At 40.0% G+C, this 12,054-nt stretch overlaps 1 protein-coding gene across 1 annotated transcript; it reads left to right on the top strand.

The window, feature by feature from the left end:
- The first annotated feature begins 9,224 nt into the window (after nucleotides 1-9,224).
- Nucleotides 9,225-11,504, top strand: LOC126204370 (endoplasmin-like). Its single transcript, XM_049938744.1, has one exon. It carries the CDS (start codon nucleotides 9,225-9,227, stop codon nucleotides 11,502-11,504), a length of 2,280 nt encoding a protein of 759 aa, XP_049794701.1.
- Nucleotides 11,505-12,054: the final 550 nt, after the last annotated feature.

Consider the following 12,054-nt stretch of genomic DNA (forward strand, 5'->3'; position numbering starts at 1 on the left):
AGTCCACAACTGCCCCTGGAAACGTCTTACAATTTTAAACCTGGTTCCTAAATCTCTGTCTTACCATTATATAATCTATCTGAAACCTGTCCGTATCTCCAGGCTTCTTCCATGTATACAACCTTCTTTTATGATTCTTGAACCAAGTGTTGGCTATCATTAAGTTGTGCTCTGTGCAAAATTCTACCAGACGGCTTCCTCTTTCATTTCTTCCCCCCCAATTCATATTCACCTACTACGTTTCCTTCTCTTCCTTTTCCTACTACCGGATTCCAGTCACCCATGACTATTAAATTTTCGTCTCCCTTCACTATCTGAATAATTTCTTTTATTTCATCATACATTTCTTCAATTTCTTCATCATCTGCAGAGCCAGTTGGCATATAAACTTGTACTACTGTGGTAGGTGTGGGCTTCGTGTCTATCTTGGCCACAATAATGTATTCACTATGCTGTTTGTAGTAGCTTACCCACACTCCTATTTTTTTATTCATTATTAAACCTACTCCTGCATTCCCCCGTTTTGATTTTGTATTTATAACCCTGTATTCGCCTGACCAAAAGTCTTGTTCCTCCTGCCACCGAACTTCACTAATTCCCACTATATCTAACTTTAACCTATCCATTTCCCTTTTTAAATTTTCTAACCTACCTGCCCGATTAAGGGATCTGACATTCCACGCTCCAATCCGTAGAATGCCAGTTTTCTTTCTCCTGATAACGACGTCCTCCTGGGTAGTCCCCGCCCTGAGATCCGAATGGGGGACTATTTTACCTCCGGAATATTTTACCCAAGAGGACGCTATCATCATTTAACCATACAGTAAAGCTGCATGCCCTCGGGAAAAATTACAGCTGTAGTTTCCCCTTGCTTTCAGCCGTTCGCAGTACCAGCACAGCAAGGCTGTTTTGGTTGGTGTTACAAGGCCAGATCAGTCAATCATCCAGACTGTTGCCCCTGCAACTACTGAATAGGCTGCTGCCCCTCTTCAGGAACCACACATTTGTCTGGCCTCTCAACAGATACCCCTCCGTTGTGGTTGCACCTACGGCATGGCTATCTGTATCGCTGAGGCACGCAAGCCACCCCACCAATGGCAAGGTCCATGGTTCATGGGGGGTATAATGTGGATAGAGAGGTACAAATTGACACACATGCTTGGAATGACATGGGGTTTTCTTAGAACAAAAAAAATACAAAAATTCAAATAATGTCCGACAGATGGCGCTTCATATGAGCAGAATAGCAATAATTAGCATAACATAGTAAGAAATGCTCAATATGTCCACCACCATTCCTCAACAATAGCTGTAGCCGAGGAATAATGTTGTGAACAGCACTGTAAAGCATGTCTGGAGTTATGGTGAGGCACTAGCGTCGAATGTTGTCTTTCAGCATCCCTAGAGATGTCGGTCGATCACGATACACTAGTACTTCAGGTAACCCCAAAGCCAATAATCGCACGGACTAAGGTCTGGGTACCTGGGAGGCCAAGCACGACGAAAGTGGCGGCTGAGCACACGATCATCATCAAACGACGCGCGCAAGAGATCTTTCACGCGTCTAGCAATATGGGGTGGAGCGCCATCCTGCATAAACATCGTACGTTCCAGCAGTTGTTTATCAGCCGGGCTAGGGATGATACGATTCTGTTGGCAATTCGCCTGTCTTATACATTTAGCACAATTCACCTTAGAACGTCTTTGTCGAAATTTGTGACAGGCTTCTCACGACTGAGACGTTTTCCTGACGATCAGAAAACTGGACGTCCACTGGTCTGGACAGATAAATTATCTTCATAGGCTACTGCTGAACGGTTCTCGAGCAGGCGCCACTTACTTTTGCAGTGTGTTTTTGAGATCTGGCAACATTCGTAATAGGTCCACCATTTTATACTTCGCGCTTGCAGAAATCATGTATCCTGTAAATTGTCTCTCTTGCTTGTTTATGGAGAATTTTTCGTTTACTACCACCTTAGGCCACGACAACTCACTACAAATGGAATAAAAATTCACCAAATAACGCAATATGATTATGTTTAATGCGCGCACTGGTTACGAGATTCACAGTAGAGTGCTCAGAAAAGTATTCAACGCTCGTTGGCTGTTGGAAGATGTGTGACATCAGATGTGCTGAACGAGCAGACTTCAAGAAGAATATAATAATTCCAATCCCAAAGAAAGCAGGTGTTGACAGATGTGAAAATTACCAAACTATCAGTTTAATAAGTCACAGCTGCAAAATACTAACGCGAATTCTTTACAGACGAATGGAAAAACTGGTAGAAGTGGACCTCGGAGAAGATCAGTTTGGATTCCATAGAAATGTTGGAACACGTGAGGCAATACTAACCTTACGACTTATCTTAGAAGAAAGATTAAGAAAAGGCAAACCTACGTTTCTAGCATTTGTAGACTTAGAGAAAGCTTTTGACAACGTTAACTGGAATACTCTCTTTCAAATTCTGAAGGTGGAAGGGGTAAAATACAGGGAGCGAAAGGCTATTTACAATTTGTACAGAAACCAGATGGCAGTTATAGGAGTCGAGGGGCATGAAAGGGAAGCAGTGGTTGGGAAAGGAATGAGACAGGGTTGTAGCCTCTCCCCGATGTTATTCAATCTGTATATTGAGCAAGCAGTAAAGGAAACAAAAGAAAAATTCGGAGTAGGTATTAAAATTCATGGAGAGGAAGTAAAAACTTTGAGGTTCGCCGACGACATTGTAATTCTGTCAGAGACAGCAAAGGACTTGGAAGAGCAGTTGAACGGAATGGACAGTGTCTTGAAAGGAGGATATAAGATGAACATCAACAAAAGTAAAACGAGGATAATGGAATGTAGTCTAATTAAGTCGGGTGATGTTGAGGGGATTAGATTAGGAAATGAGACACTTAAAGTAGTAAAGGAGTTTTGCTATTTAGGAAGTAAAACAACTGATGATGGTCGAAGTAGAGAGGATATAAAATGTAGACTGGCAATGGCAAGGAAATCGTTTCTGAAGAAGAGAAATTTGTTAACATCGAGTATAGATTTAAGTGTCAGGAAGTCGTTTCTGAAAGTATTTGTATGGAGTGTAGCCATGTATGGAAGTGAAACATGGACGATAACCAGTTTGGACAAGAAGAGAATAGAAGCTTTCGAAATGTGATGCTACAGAAGAATGCAGAAGATAAGGTGGGTAGATCACGTAACTAATGAGGAGGTATTGAATAGGATTGGGGAGAAGAGAAGTTTGTGGCACAACTTGACTAGAAGAAGGGATCGGTTGGTAGGACATGTTTTGAGGCATCAAGGGATCACAAATTTAGCATTGGAGGGCAGCGTGGAGGGTAAAAATCGTAGAGGGAGACCAAGAGATGAATACACTAAGCAGATTCAGAAGGATGTAGGTTGCAGTAGGTACTGGGAGATGAAGAAGCTTGCACAGGATAGAGTAGCATGGAGAGCTGCATCAAACCAGTCTCAGGACTGAAGACCACAACAACAACAACAAAACGTGTGTTAAATATGACTGGCTGTGTTATATATGGCACAAAAGTAGACATCAGGTAGCATTACATTATTTCGCTCTCACATACTTTGGTTCACCTGCTTGTAACTAAATTGCCATCAAATGGATAAAAGGGAAATTGTGCTAGTAGCCATTGGCTTTGACCAGTAACATCATGTAGTGAAAATGCATTGGACGACATAAACAGTATGATGGCCATAGCATCAAATTTCTTCCCATATTTTGAAATTTCAGTAAAACACTCGTTTTTTATTATAAGAATTGAAAGCACGGGGAAAAGAAATAGACTACCTGACAAAAATCGTGAAGCACCCAGAAGCCATGATTAGAGTTGCAATTCTCTGTAAACCAGCAGAGTGCATTAGTGCTATTCATGTTTAGTACTCTTATCAGGCTTGGTAGGGTATACAAGGGATATGAATAGTGTTAAAGTAGAGTCATCATGGTGAAGGGCACTGAGATGCCATGTTCTCGTTCAAGACAGTATTATTGGCACCTCACAGAATTTGCAAGAGGACTCACTGTAGTGTCCATTTGGCCAGATAATCGAATTGTGCCATATGCAGATTTGTGGAAGGCATTCAGATAAGGCAGTAGTCCAAAGCTAGATTTCATGAGAATGTGAAGGCAGGCATACTTGCTGTTAAGGTTCTGGTTGACCACATCTCATCTGACCACTGCAAAGGAGGACTGTCATATTGTGCGCCAAGCACATCGTCACCCCTCCAGATCTGCACCTGCCATCGAAGGATGAGTAATAGAATCCATGCAGCATTCTGTGGCACCCACACCAATGGTCAGAGACTAGTAGAATACGCTGCTGTTAACATTACAAAACAAACAGTTGTTTTTGGAGTGGTGTTGTGGCTAGGAAATATCTACATATATGTAATACTCCGCAAGCCACCATATGGTGTGTGGGAGGGGGTTCCACTACTAGTCATTTCCCTTCAAGTTCCACTCACAAATAGAGTACATGAGAAAAGACTGTCTGTATGTCTCCATCCTTTAATCTGACCTACTAGGAATCCAAATCATTTGAGTAGCACTTAAGAATGGGTCACATTTGTGTTCTATAGATAGCCTTCTTTATAAACGAGCTACACTTTCCTAAAATACTCCCAATAAAGTGAAACCTTCCCTGCCAGTATCCTTAGTTGCTCATTCCATTTTACTCACTTTACAACATTATACGAACTTAAAATGAATGGTGTTGCATTGTGTTCCATATTTAATTGCGGCCTTTCACTAACCCAGATGACTGTTATTAGTGAGTATGGTGCAACTTGGTGGGTGGTCCCATTCTTCAAGTGTTCTGGAGAGCCACAGTGGAGGTGTTCCTGGTGTCTTGGTGTGAGGAGCCATTGGAGATCACTTCAGATCATGGCTGGTAGTGATTGAGGGTCTGATGGCACAATGCTCTGTCATGGACATCATGCATCCTCATGTGGTCTGTTTCTTGCAACAGCGTCACTGTGACATTTTTCAACAGGACAATGCTCATCAACACATGGCACAAACCTCTATGAACCACATGTGTAATATTGAGGTAGAGATCATGCAAGATTACTTGGCTTGTGTGCAGAAATGCATTCTCTTACTTAGCACCAGGTGAGAGTGGGACTGAACCAGAGACTTCAGAGATACTGTGACAAGCTGGGCAGCGACTTCCCGGACTTGCATTGCAGGGTTAACTGTAGGATCCCCCTAAATGAGTCAGCTGTGCACTACACATCAGAGGCTGCTATGCAGGTAACTAACTGAGTGTGGGGTGCACACAAAGAGTGCGAGTCTCCAACCAGTCCAAATAACAATAGCTGTAGGAAATGCAGAAGTATCAGTGAAAGATCGAAATAAATGCCCCCCCCCCCACACACACACACAGTTGAAAGTATGTGGTAAACTGGTGAACCATTCGCAGCAAAGTGCCAGAGTTTGAAGTGTTCCTGTAAAACAGTGAAACTTACATCATAGTAGCTACAGACAGCTGGTCGAAACTTGAAATTGATAACAGTGAGGTCTTTGGGGAAAATTTAAGTGTATATCGAAAATATAGGCAAATGGGAAATGGAGGTGACGTGTTTGTCACAGCAGACAAGAAACTCTAATCCACTGAGGTAGGAATTGCAGCTGTGTCTGAGATTGCTTGCACAAGACTCAGTATCAGAGATAGGGACAAAATGATAACTGGATGCTTCTGTCACCCACCAGACTCATCTCCTGATGAAAGCGAAAACTTTAGAAAAAACCTCAGTTCACTTGTATGTAAGTTCCCCAACCATACTATAATCATTGGAGGGGACTTTAATCATTCAGCTGTTAAACGGGGAAATTACAGTTTCATTGGTAGCGGGTGTGATATGACGTCCTGTGAAACATTACTAAATTCTTTCTCTGAAAACTATCTAGAACAGATAATTAGCAAGCACATTCATAATGGAAATATATTTCATCTAATGGCTACAAACAGACCTGACCTCTTTGAGGGAGTCCACATCTAACTGGAAGCAGTGACCATTATGAGGTTGTGAGAATAATGATTATCAATGTAAAAAGGACAACTAAAACAAGCAGAAAGATATACTTGTTCAGAAAATTAGAAACAAAAATCGATAGTGCATATCTCAATGAGGAACTTTAAACTTTCAGCACAGGGCAGGAGTGTGTAGAGGAACTACAGCTCAAGTTTAAAAGAATAGTTGACCATGCACTGATAGATATGTATCCAGTAACAGTCCATAATGAGAGGGATCCTCCATGGTATACAGTTACTGCAAAGAAACAGAGATTGTTGTATAATAGGTGTAAAACAAAGCGTAGGGCTATAGGTAGAGAGATGCTGAAAGAAACATGTTTGGCTGTCAAGAGAGCACTGTGTGACGCCTTCAGTGACTGCCATAGCAGCATACTGTCAAACGATCTTTCCCAAATTCAAAGAAATTCTGGTCATGTGGAAAGGATGTTAATGGCACCAAAGCACCCTAGCGAATGAGACACAAACTGAAATTGAGGGTAGCAAAGTGAAAGCTGAAACGCTTAATTTCGTTTTTAAATGCTCCTTTATAAAGCAAAACGCAGGGAAATTACCTCAATTTAATCCTTGTAGAACTGGAAAGATGATTGAAATAAGTATTAGTGTCAATTGTGTTGAGAAATATCTGAAATCGTTAAAATTGAACTAACCTCCAGCACCCAATGGAATCCTCATCAAATTCTATACTGAATTTGCGGCTGACTTAGCCCCTCTTCTAACTACAATCTGTCGCAGATCCCTCAAACAAAAAACCATACCCAGTTCTTGAAAAAAAAGGCGCTGGTCACACCTGTTTATAAGAAGAGTTGTAGAAATGATCCACAAAACTACCATCCAATATCCTTGACATCGGTTTATTCTAGAATTTGGAACTGAATGTCCTCCTCTATGCCAACCAGCATGTATTCTGAAAAAGTCAGTCATCTGAAATTCAACTCCTATTTTTCTTACGTGAGATACTTAAAGCTTTGGGTCAAGGTAGGCAGGTAGATGCAGTACATCTTTATTTCCGAAATGCATTTGGCTCAGTAGCAGACCTAAGCTTACTGTCAGAAGTACGATCATATCGAGTCTCCAGTGAAATTTGTGACTGAATTGAGGCCTGTTTAGTAGCGAGGGCACAGCATCTTATCTCGGCAGGACACCCATAATCAGATATAGAAGTAACTTTGGGTGTGCCCCAGAGAAGTGTGCTGGGACGCTTGCTGCTCATGCTGTATATTAATGACCTACAACTGTTTGCAGATGATGCAGTTTTCTATAATGTAGTACTTTCTGAAAGAACCTGCATAAATATTCAGCCAGATCTTGGCAAAAATTTAAAAGTGGTTGAAGGATTGGCAACTTGCTTTAAACGTTCTGAAATATAAAATAGTGCACTTCATAAAACAAAAAAAGTGTAGTATCCTATGAGTACAACATCAATGAGTCTCTGTTAGAATCGGCAAACTCATACAAATACCAGGCTGTAACACTTTGTCGGGATATGACATGAAATGATTACATAGGCTCAGTAGTGTATAATGCAGGTGGTAGACTATGGTTTATTGATGGAATACTTGGGAATTGCACTCAATTTACAAATTAGATTGCTTGCAAATCACTCGTGCGACTCGTTCTAAATATGGCTCAGGTGTGTGGGACCCATACCAAATAGAGCTAACAGGGGTTATTGAACATATACAGAGAAGGGTAGCAAAAATGTTCACAGATTTTTTTGATCCATGAGAAAGTGTCACAGAGATGCTATAGGAACTCTTGAAGATAGATGTAAACTCTCGTGAAAAAGTATATTAACAACGTTATAGGAACCAGCTCTAAACAATGATTCTAGGAATATACTACAATCACCTACGTATCACTCACATGGGGATCGTGAAGATAAGATTAGAATAATTACTGCACGCACAGAGACATTCAAACAATCATTCTTCCCCCGCTCCATATGTGTAATGGAATGGGAAGAAAGCCTAATTAGTGGTACATTGGGATGTACCATTTACCTTGGCCGCTGTAGTCGAGCGGTTCTAGGCGCTTCAGTCCGTAATCACGCGGCTACTATGGTCGCAGGTTCGAATCCTGCCTCAGGCATGGATGCGTGTGATGTCCTTAGGTTTAAGTAGTTCTAACTGATGACCTCAGATGTTAAGTCCCATAGTGCTTAGAGTCATTTGAACCATTTTGTACCATCTACCGTGCACCTCACGGTGGTTTGCAGAGTATAAATGAAGATGTAAAACTACGTCACTTTTGAAAGCCGACGGCTAGTACCGCAAATTACTCATGAACGTATTTCTCTTAAAAAATGTTTTCATTGTAAATGTTGACATTCTGTACAAGAAATTATTCCTTTTATTAAACTACATTTCACGATCACTGTATTACAGAAATTATGCCTGTAAACTGAAATGTTCAAATACATTTAGAAATCTCAACCACTTCCCCAACAAAATACACACATGAAAATACATCTCATTGACTACAACCAATTGTAACGAATTTCCAACAGTGGCATGTAACGAACATCCGCCGGCATCGTAAGTGCGCTTCAGCTATGCACAGAATTGTGTTATATTATTCGTGCTTTAGTTTTTTTGTATTTTGAGCTGAAGATCTATGGCTTCTTCATTCGAAAATATGTCATGAAAAATGAAACACATTGTTTTGTTTCGCCGTTCAGCATGTATAATAGATATTTGTGCAAGACCTGAAATGACCTCTAATGTGATTTGTGCGTGTGACATCTTCCTGGACAATATTTGGACTCGAATTTATAATTCGACAGTACTATGAAATAATTTTTTCGGTACCAAGAGGGAGAGACGTCAGCTAATTCTTTGCAGAAAACAGCAACCATCAGTAGAAACGTACGCGTTGCCAGTACGACACAAAATGTCTTTCCCGACTTGGATTGTAATGACTGTTCCCCTAGGCGATCAACCAAGAGAATTATTTGAAGAGCTCAAGTCTGATTTCAGCCGAAATCTGCGAACTCCACGTCAGTCGTACTCGGTGTACTTGATTCGCAAAGCGATATACAAAAATCATTTGTTATTCGTGCTTAGGGCGGTAGATTGTTCCATGTTTTGAATGCGGTAGCATTGCGCTGTTCGATGCTGAGCTTCGCGCTGCGACGCGGTCTCCCGTGTTTGTGAAGCGAGCACTTGCAGAAAAAGAAAATGCGTATCGTGGTGCTCTTCGTTTTTCTTTTTCTAGTGCATGAAATTCGCGCGAATGACGAAAGTCATGTTCAACTTGATTTGGATATTGGCTCAAGCAGGGAAGCACTGAGAACCGACGATGAAGTGATCAAACGAGAAGAAGAAGCAATCAAAATTGATGGCCTTAATGTGTCACAAGTAAAGCAGATGAAGGAGGCGGTACAAAAATTTACTTTTCAGGCGGAAGTTAGCCGGATGATGAAACTCATAATTAATTCCCTGTATCGCAATAAGGAAATATTTTTAAGAGAGCTTATTTCCAATGCTTCTGATGCACTTGATAAAATTCGTCTTTTGTCTCTGACAGATGATTCTGCCCTGAGTGCAACAAATGAGCTGGTCATTAGAATAAAGATTGACCAAGATGATCGGATTATTCATATCACTGACACTGGGATTGGGATGACAAGGAAAGACCTCATAAACAACCTTGGAACTATAGCGAAGTCTGGAACTTCAGATTTCTTTGGTAGAATGCAAAATTCATCTTTCACAAAAGAGGAAATGAGTGACCTGATTGGACAGTTTGGTGTTGGGTTTTATTCTTCTTTTCTTGTTGCTGATAAGGTAGTGGTGAAGAGTAAGCATAATGATGACAAGCAGTATATATGGGAATCAGATGCAGGAAGCTTTTCCATCACAGTGGATCCTGATGGTGACAGTTTGAAACGAGGAACCACAGTAAGTCTTCATCTGAAAGAAGATGCTTATGAATACACAGATAGAGAAACTGTCAAAAAATTAGTTCAGAAATATTCACAGTTTATAAACTTCCCTATTTACCTTTGGCACCAAAAGACTGTAGAAGAAAAAGTTATTGAAACTCCTATGAAGGAAACAAAAACAACAGAAGATGATTTGGGCGTGGAAGAAGAGCTGCAAGAGAATGAAGCTATAACTGTAAAAAAAGTAGTAGATGACTGGGAGCTTCTAAATGTTGATAAGCCCATCTGGACTAGGAAGCCATCGGAAGTGCAAAATGAAGAGTACTATGAATTTTACAAAGCACTGACAAGAGATACGAAAAATCCGTTAGCAAAAATGCATTTTGCAGTAGAAGGTGATGTTGCTTTCAAAGCTGTTCTGTTCATCCCACAAGAACAACCAGAAGAGATTCTAAAAAATTATGGGAAGTGGACAGATAATATCAAGTTTTATGTACGTCGGGTGTTTATAACAGACGAGTTCAAAGACATGCTCCCAGACTATATACAATTTGTGAAAGGTGTTGTTGATTCTGATGACCTGCCACTTAATGTATCTCGTGAAACACTTCAGCAACATAAATTAATAAAAGTCATTCAGAGAAAACTTATTCGGAAAGCACTTGATATGATGCTTCAGCTTGAAAAGGAAGATTACATGAAATTTTGGAAGGAATACTCTACTAACATCAAACTAGGAGTTCTTGAGGACAGTATTAATCGAGCAAAATTGGCGAAACTTTTAATGTTTCATTCTTCTTATAGCAATAGTATGACAACCTTGTCAGAATACGTAGAAAGAGCAAAACCAAATCAGGATCAGATCTATTACATTGCAGGGGCTACACTGGAGGACCTGCAAACATCACCTCTTGTGGAGGGTCTCCTCAGAAGAGGCTATGAAGTTCTGTATATGATTGAAGCAGTAGATGAGTACTGTATTAACAAATTGCCAGAATTTGGGATGAAAAGATTCCAAAATATAGCCAAAGAAGATTTTATAATGCCGATAGCAGAGGATGATAACGTAGACTGGGAAAAAATTACGGAAGAATATGAACCACTCATCCATTGGTTAGAAAGAGATGTATTAAAAGAGAAAATACAACGTGCAAAAATTTCTCAAAGACTCATGGAATCTCCTTGTGCTCTGGTAGCTAGCGTATTTGGCTATACAGGGAACATGGAACGCTTGGCTGTATCAACAGCTCACAGAAAATCATATCAGAATGACAACAGAAGCAAAATAAAGACAAAGAAGATAATGGAAATCAATCCCCATCATGAATTAATTAGGGAGTTACATAGACGATTTAAATACCAACCAGGAGATGAAACTGTGAAACAAATGGCCATTATGTTATACCGTCTTGCTGCTTTGAAGTCTGGATATATGTTAGATGATACCTTCGCATTTTCTCAAGAAGTAGAAAATATGATGGTAAAACTACTTGGCACTGGAGAGTTCAAGGAAGATTCTGGAAGGATCAAAACTGGCAGTATTGAAGATGAAGATATTCATGAAGAGCTATAAGTTTTTAAAATGATTTGTTAGCCTTTCCAAATTTTCTGGATTGTGTTAACAGTGAGGCATGCACAACACAGGCATGGATTAAAAATAAGTTACTTTCAATAAGGTGTAAATGTGGGTTTTATGATGAAAAATCTATGGTGATAATATTGTTTGTGTCATTAGAGTGCACCATGTGTCAAATAAACAAATAAATCATTTTAATTAAAGAAGTCATTTCTGTGTTATAAAAATTACCAAACAATTTGTATAATAACTTAACAGTTAAAATATTAGAATCTCCAATGTGGTACCCACTGTAGAGTGCACTCTGGCAGATATTTTACACAATGGAGAAGATATGCATAAGTAGTAAAATTCCTAAATTTGCCATGCAATACTCTCCATAGAAATTTCAGAGAGTGTGACATAGTGTGAAATTGCAAATGCTGAAGTAATGCCCATCAGAAATAATTAGGGAGTCACACAGATGAGTTAACTACCACTAGTTGTGAACTTACATGTGAGCAGCCTACTGTTCAGCTTTTTTTTTTAACATTTCCTCCTTCACCTA

Source organism: Schistocerca nitens, chromosome 9 (genome assembly GCF_023898315.1).
Source record: "Schistocerca nitens isolate TAMUIC-IGC-003100 chromosome 9, iqSchNite1.1, whole genome shotgun sequence".
In the NCBI taxonomy this organism is placed as follows: domain Eukaryota; kingdom Metazoa; phylum Arthropoda; class Insecta; order Orthoptera; family Acrididae; genus Schistocerca; species Schistocerca nitens.

Coding starts and splice junctions, on each gene's coding strand:
- LOC126204370 (XM_049938744.1), top strand. CDS start 9,225: ATGCGTATCGTGGTGCTCTTCGTTTTTCTTTTTCTAGTGCATGAAATT.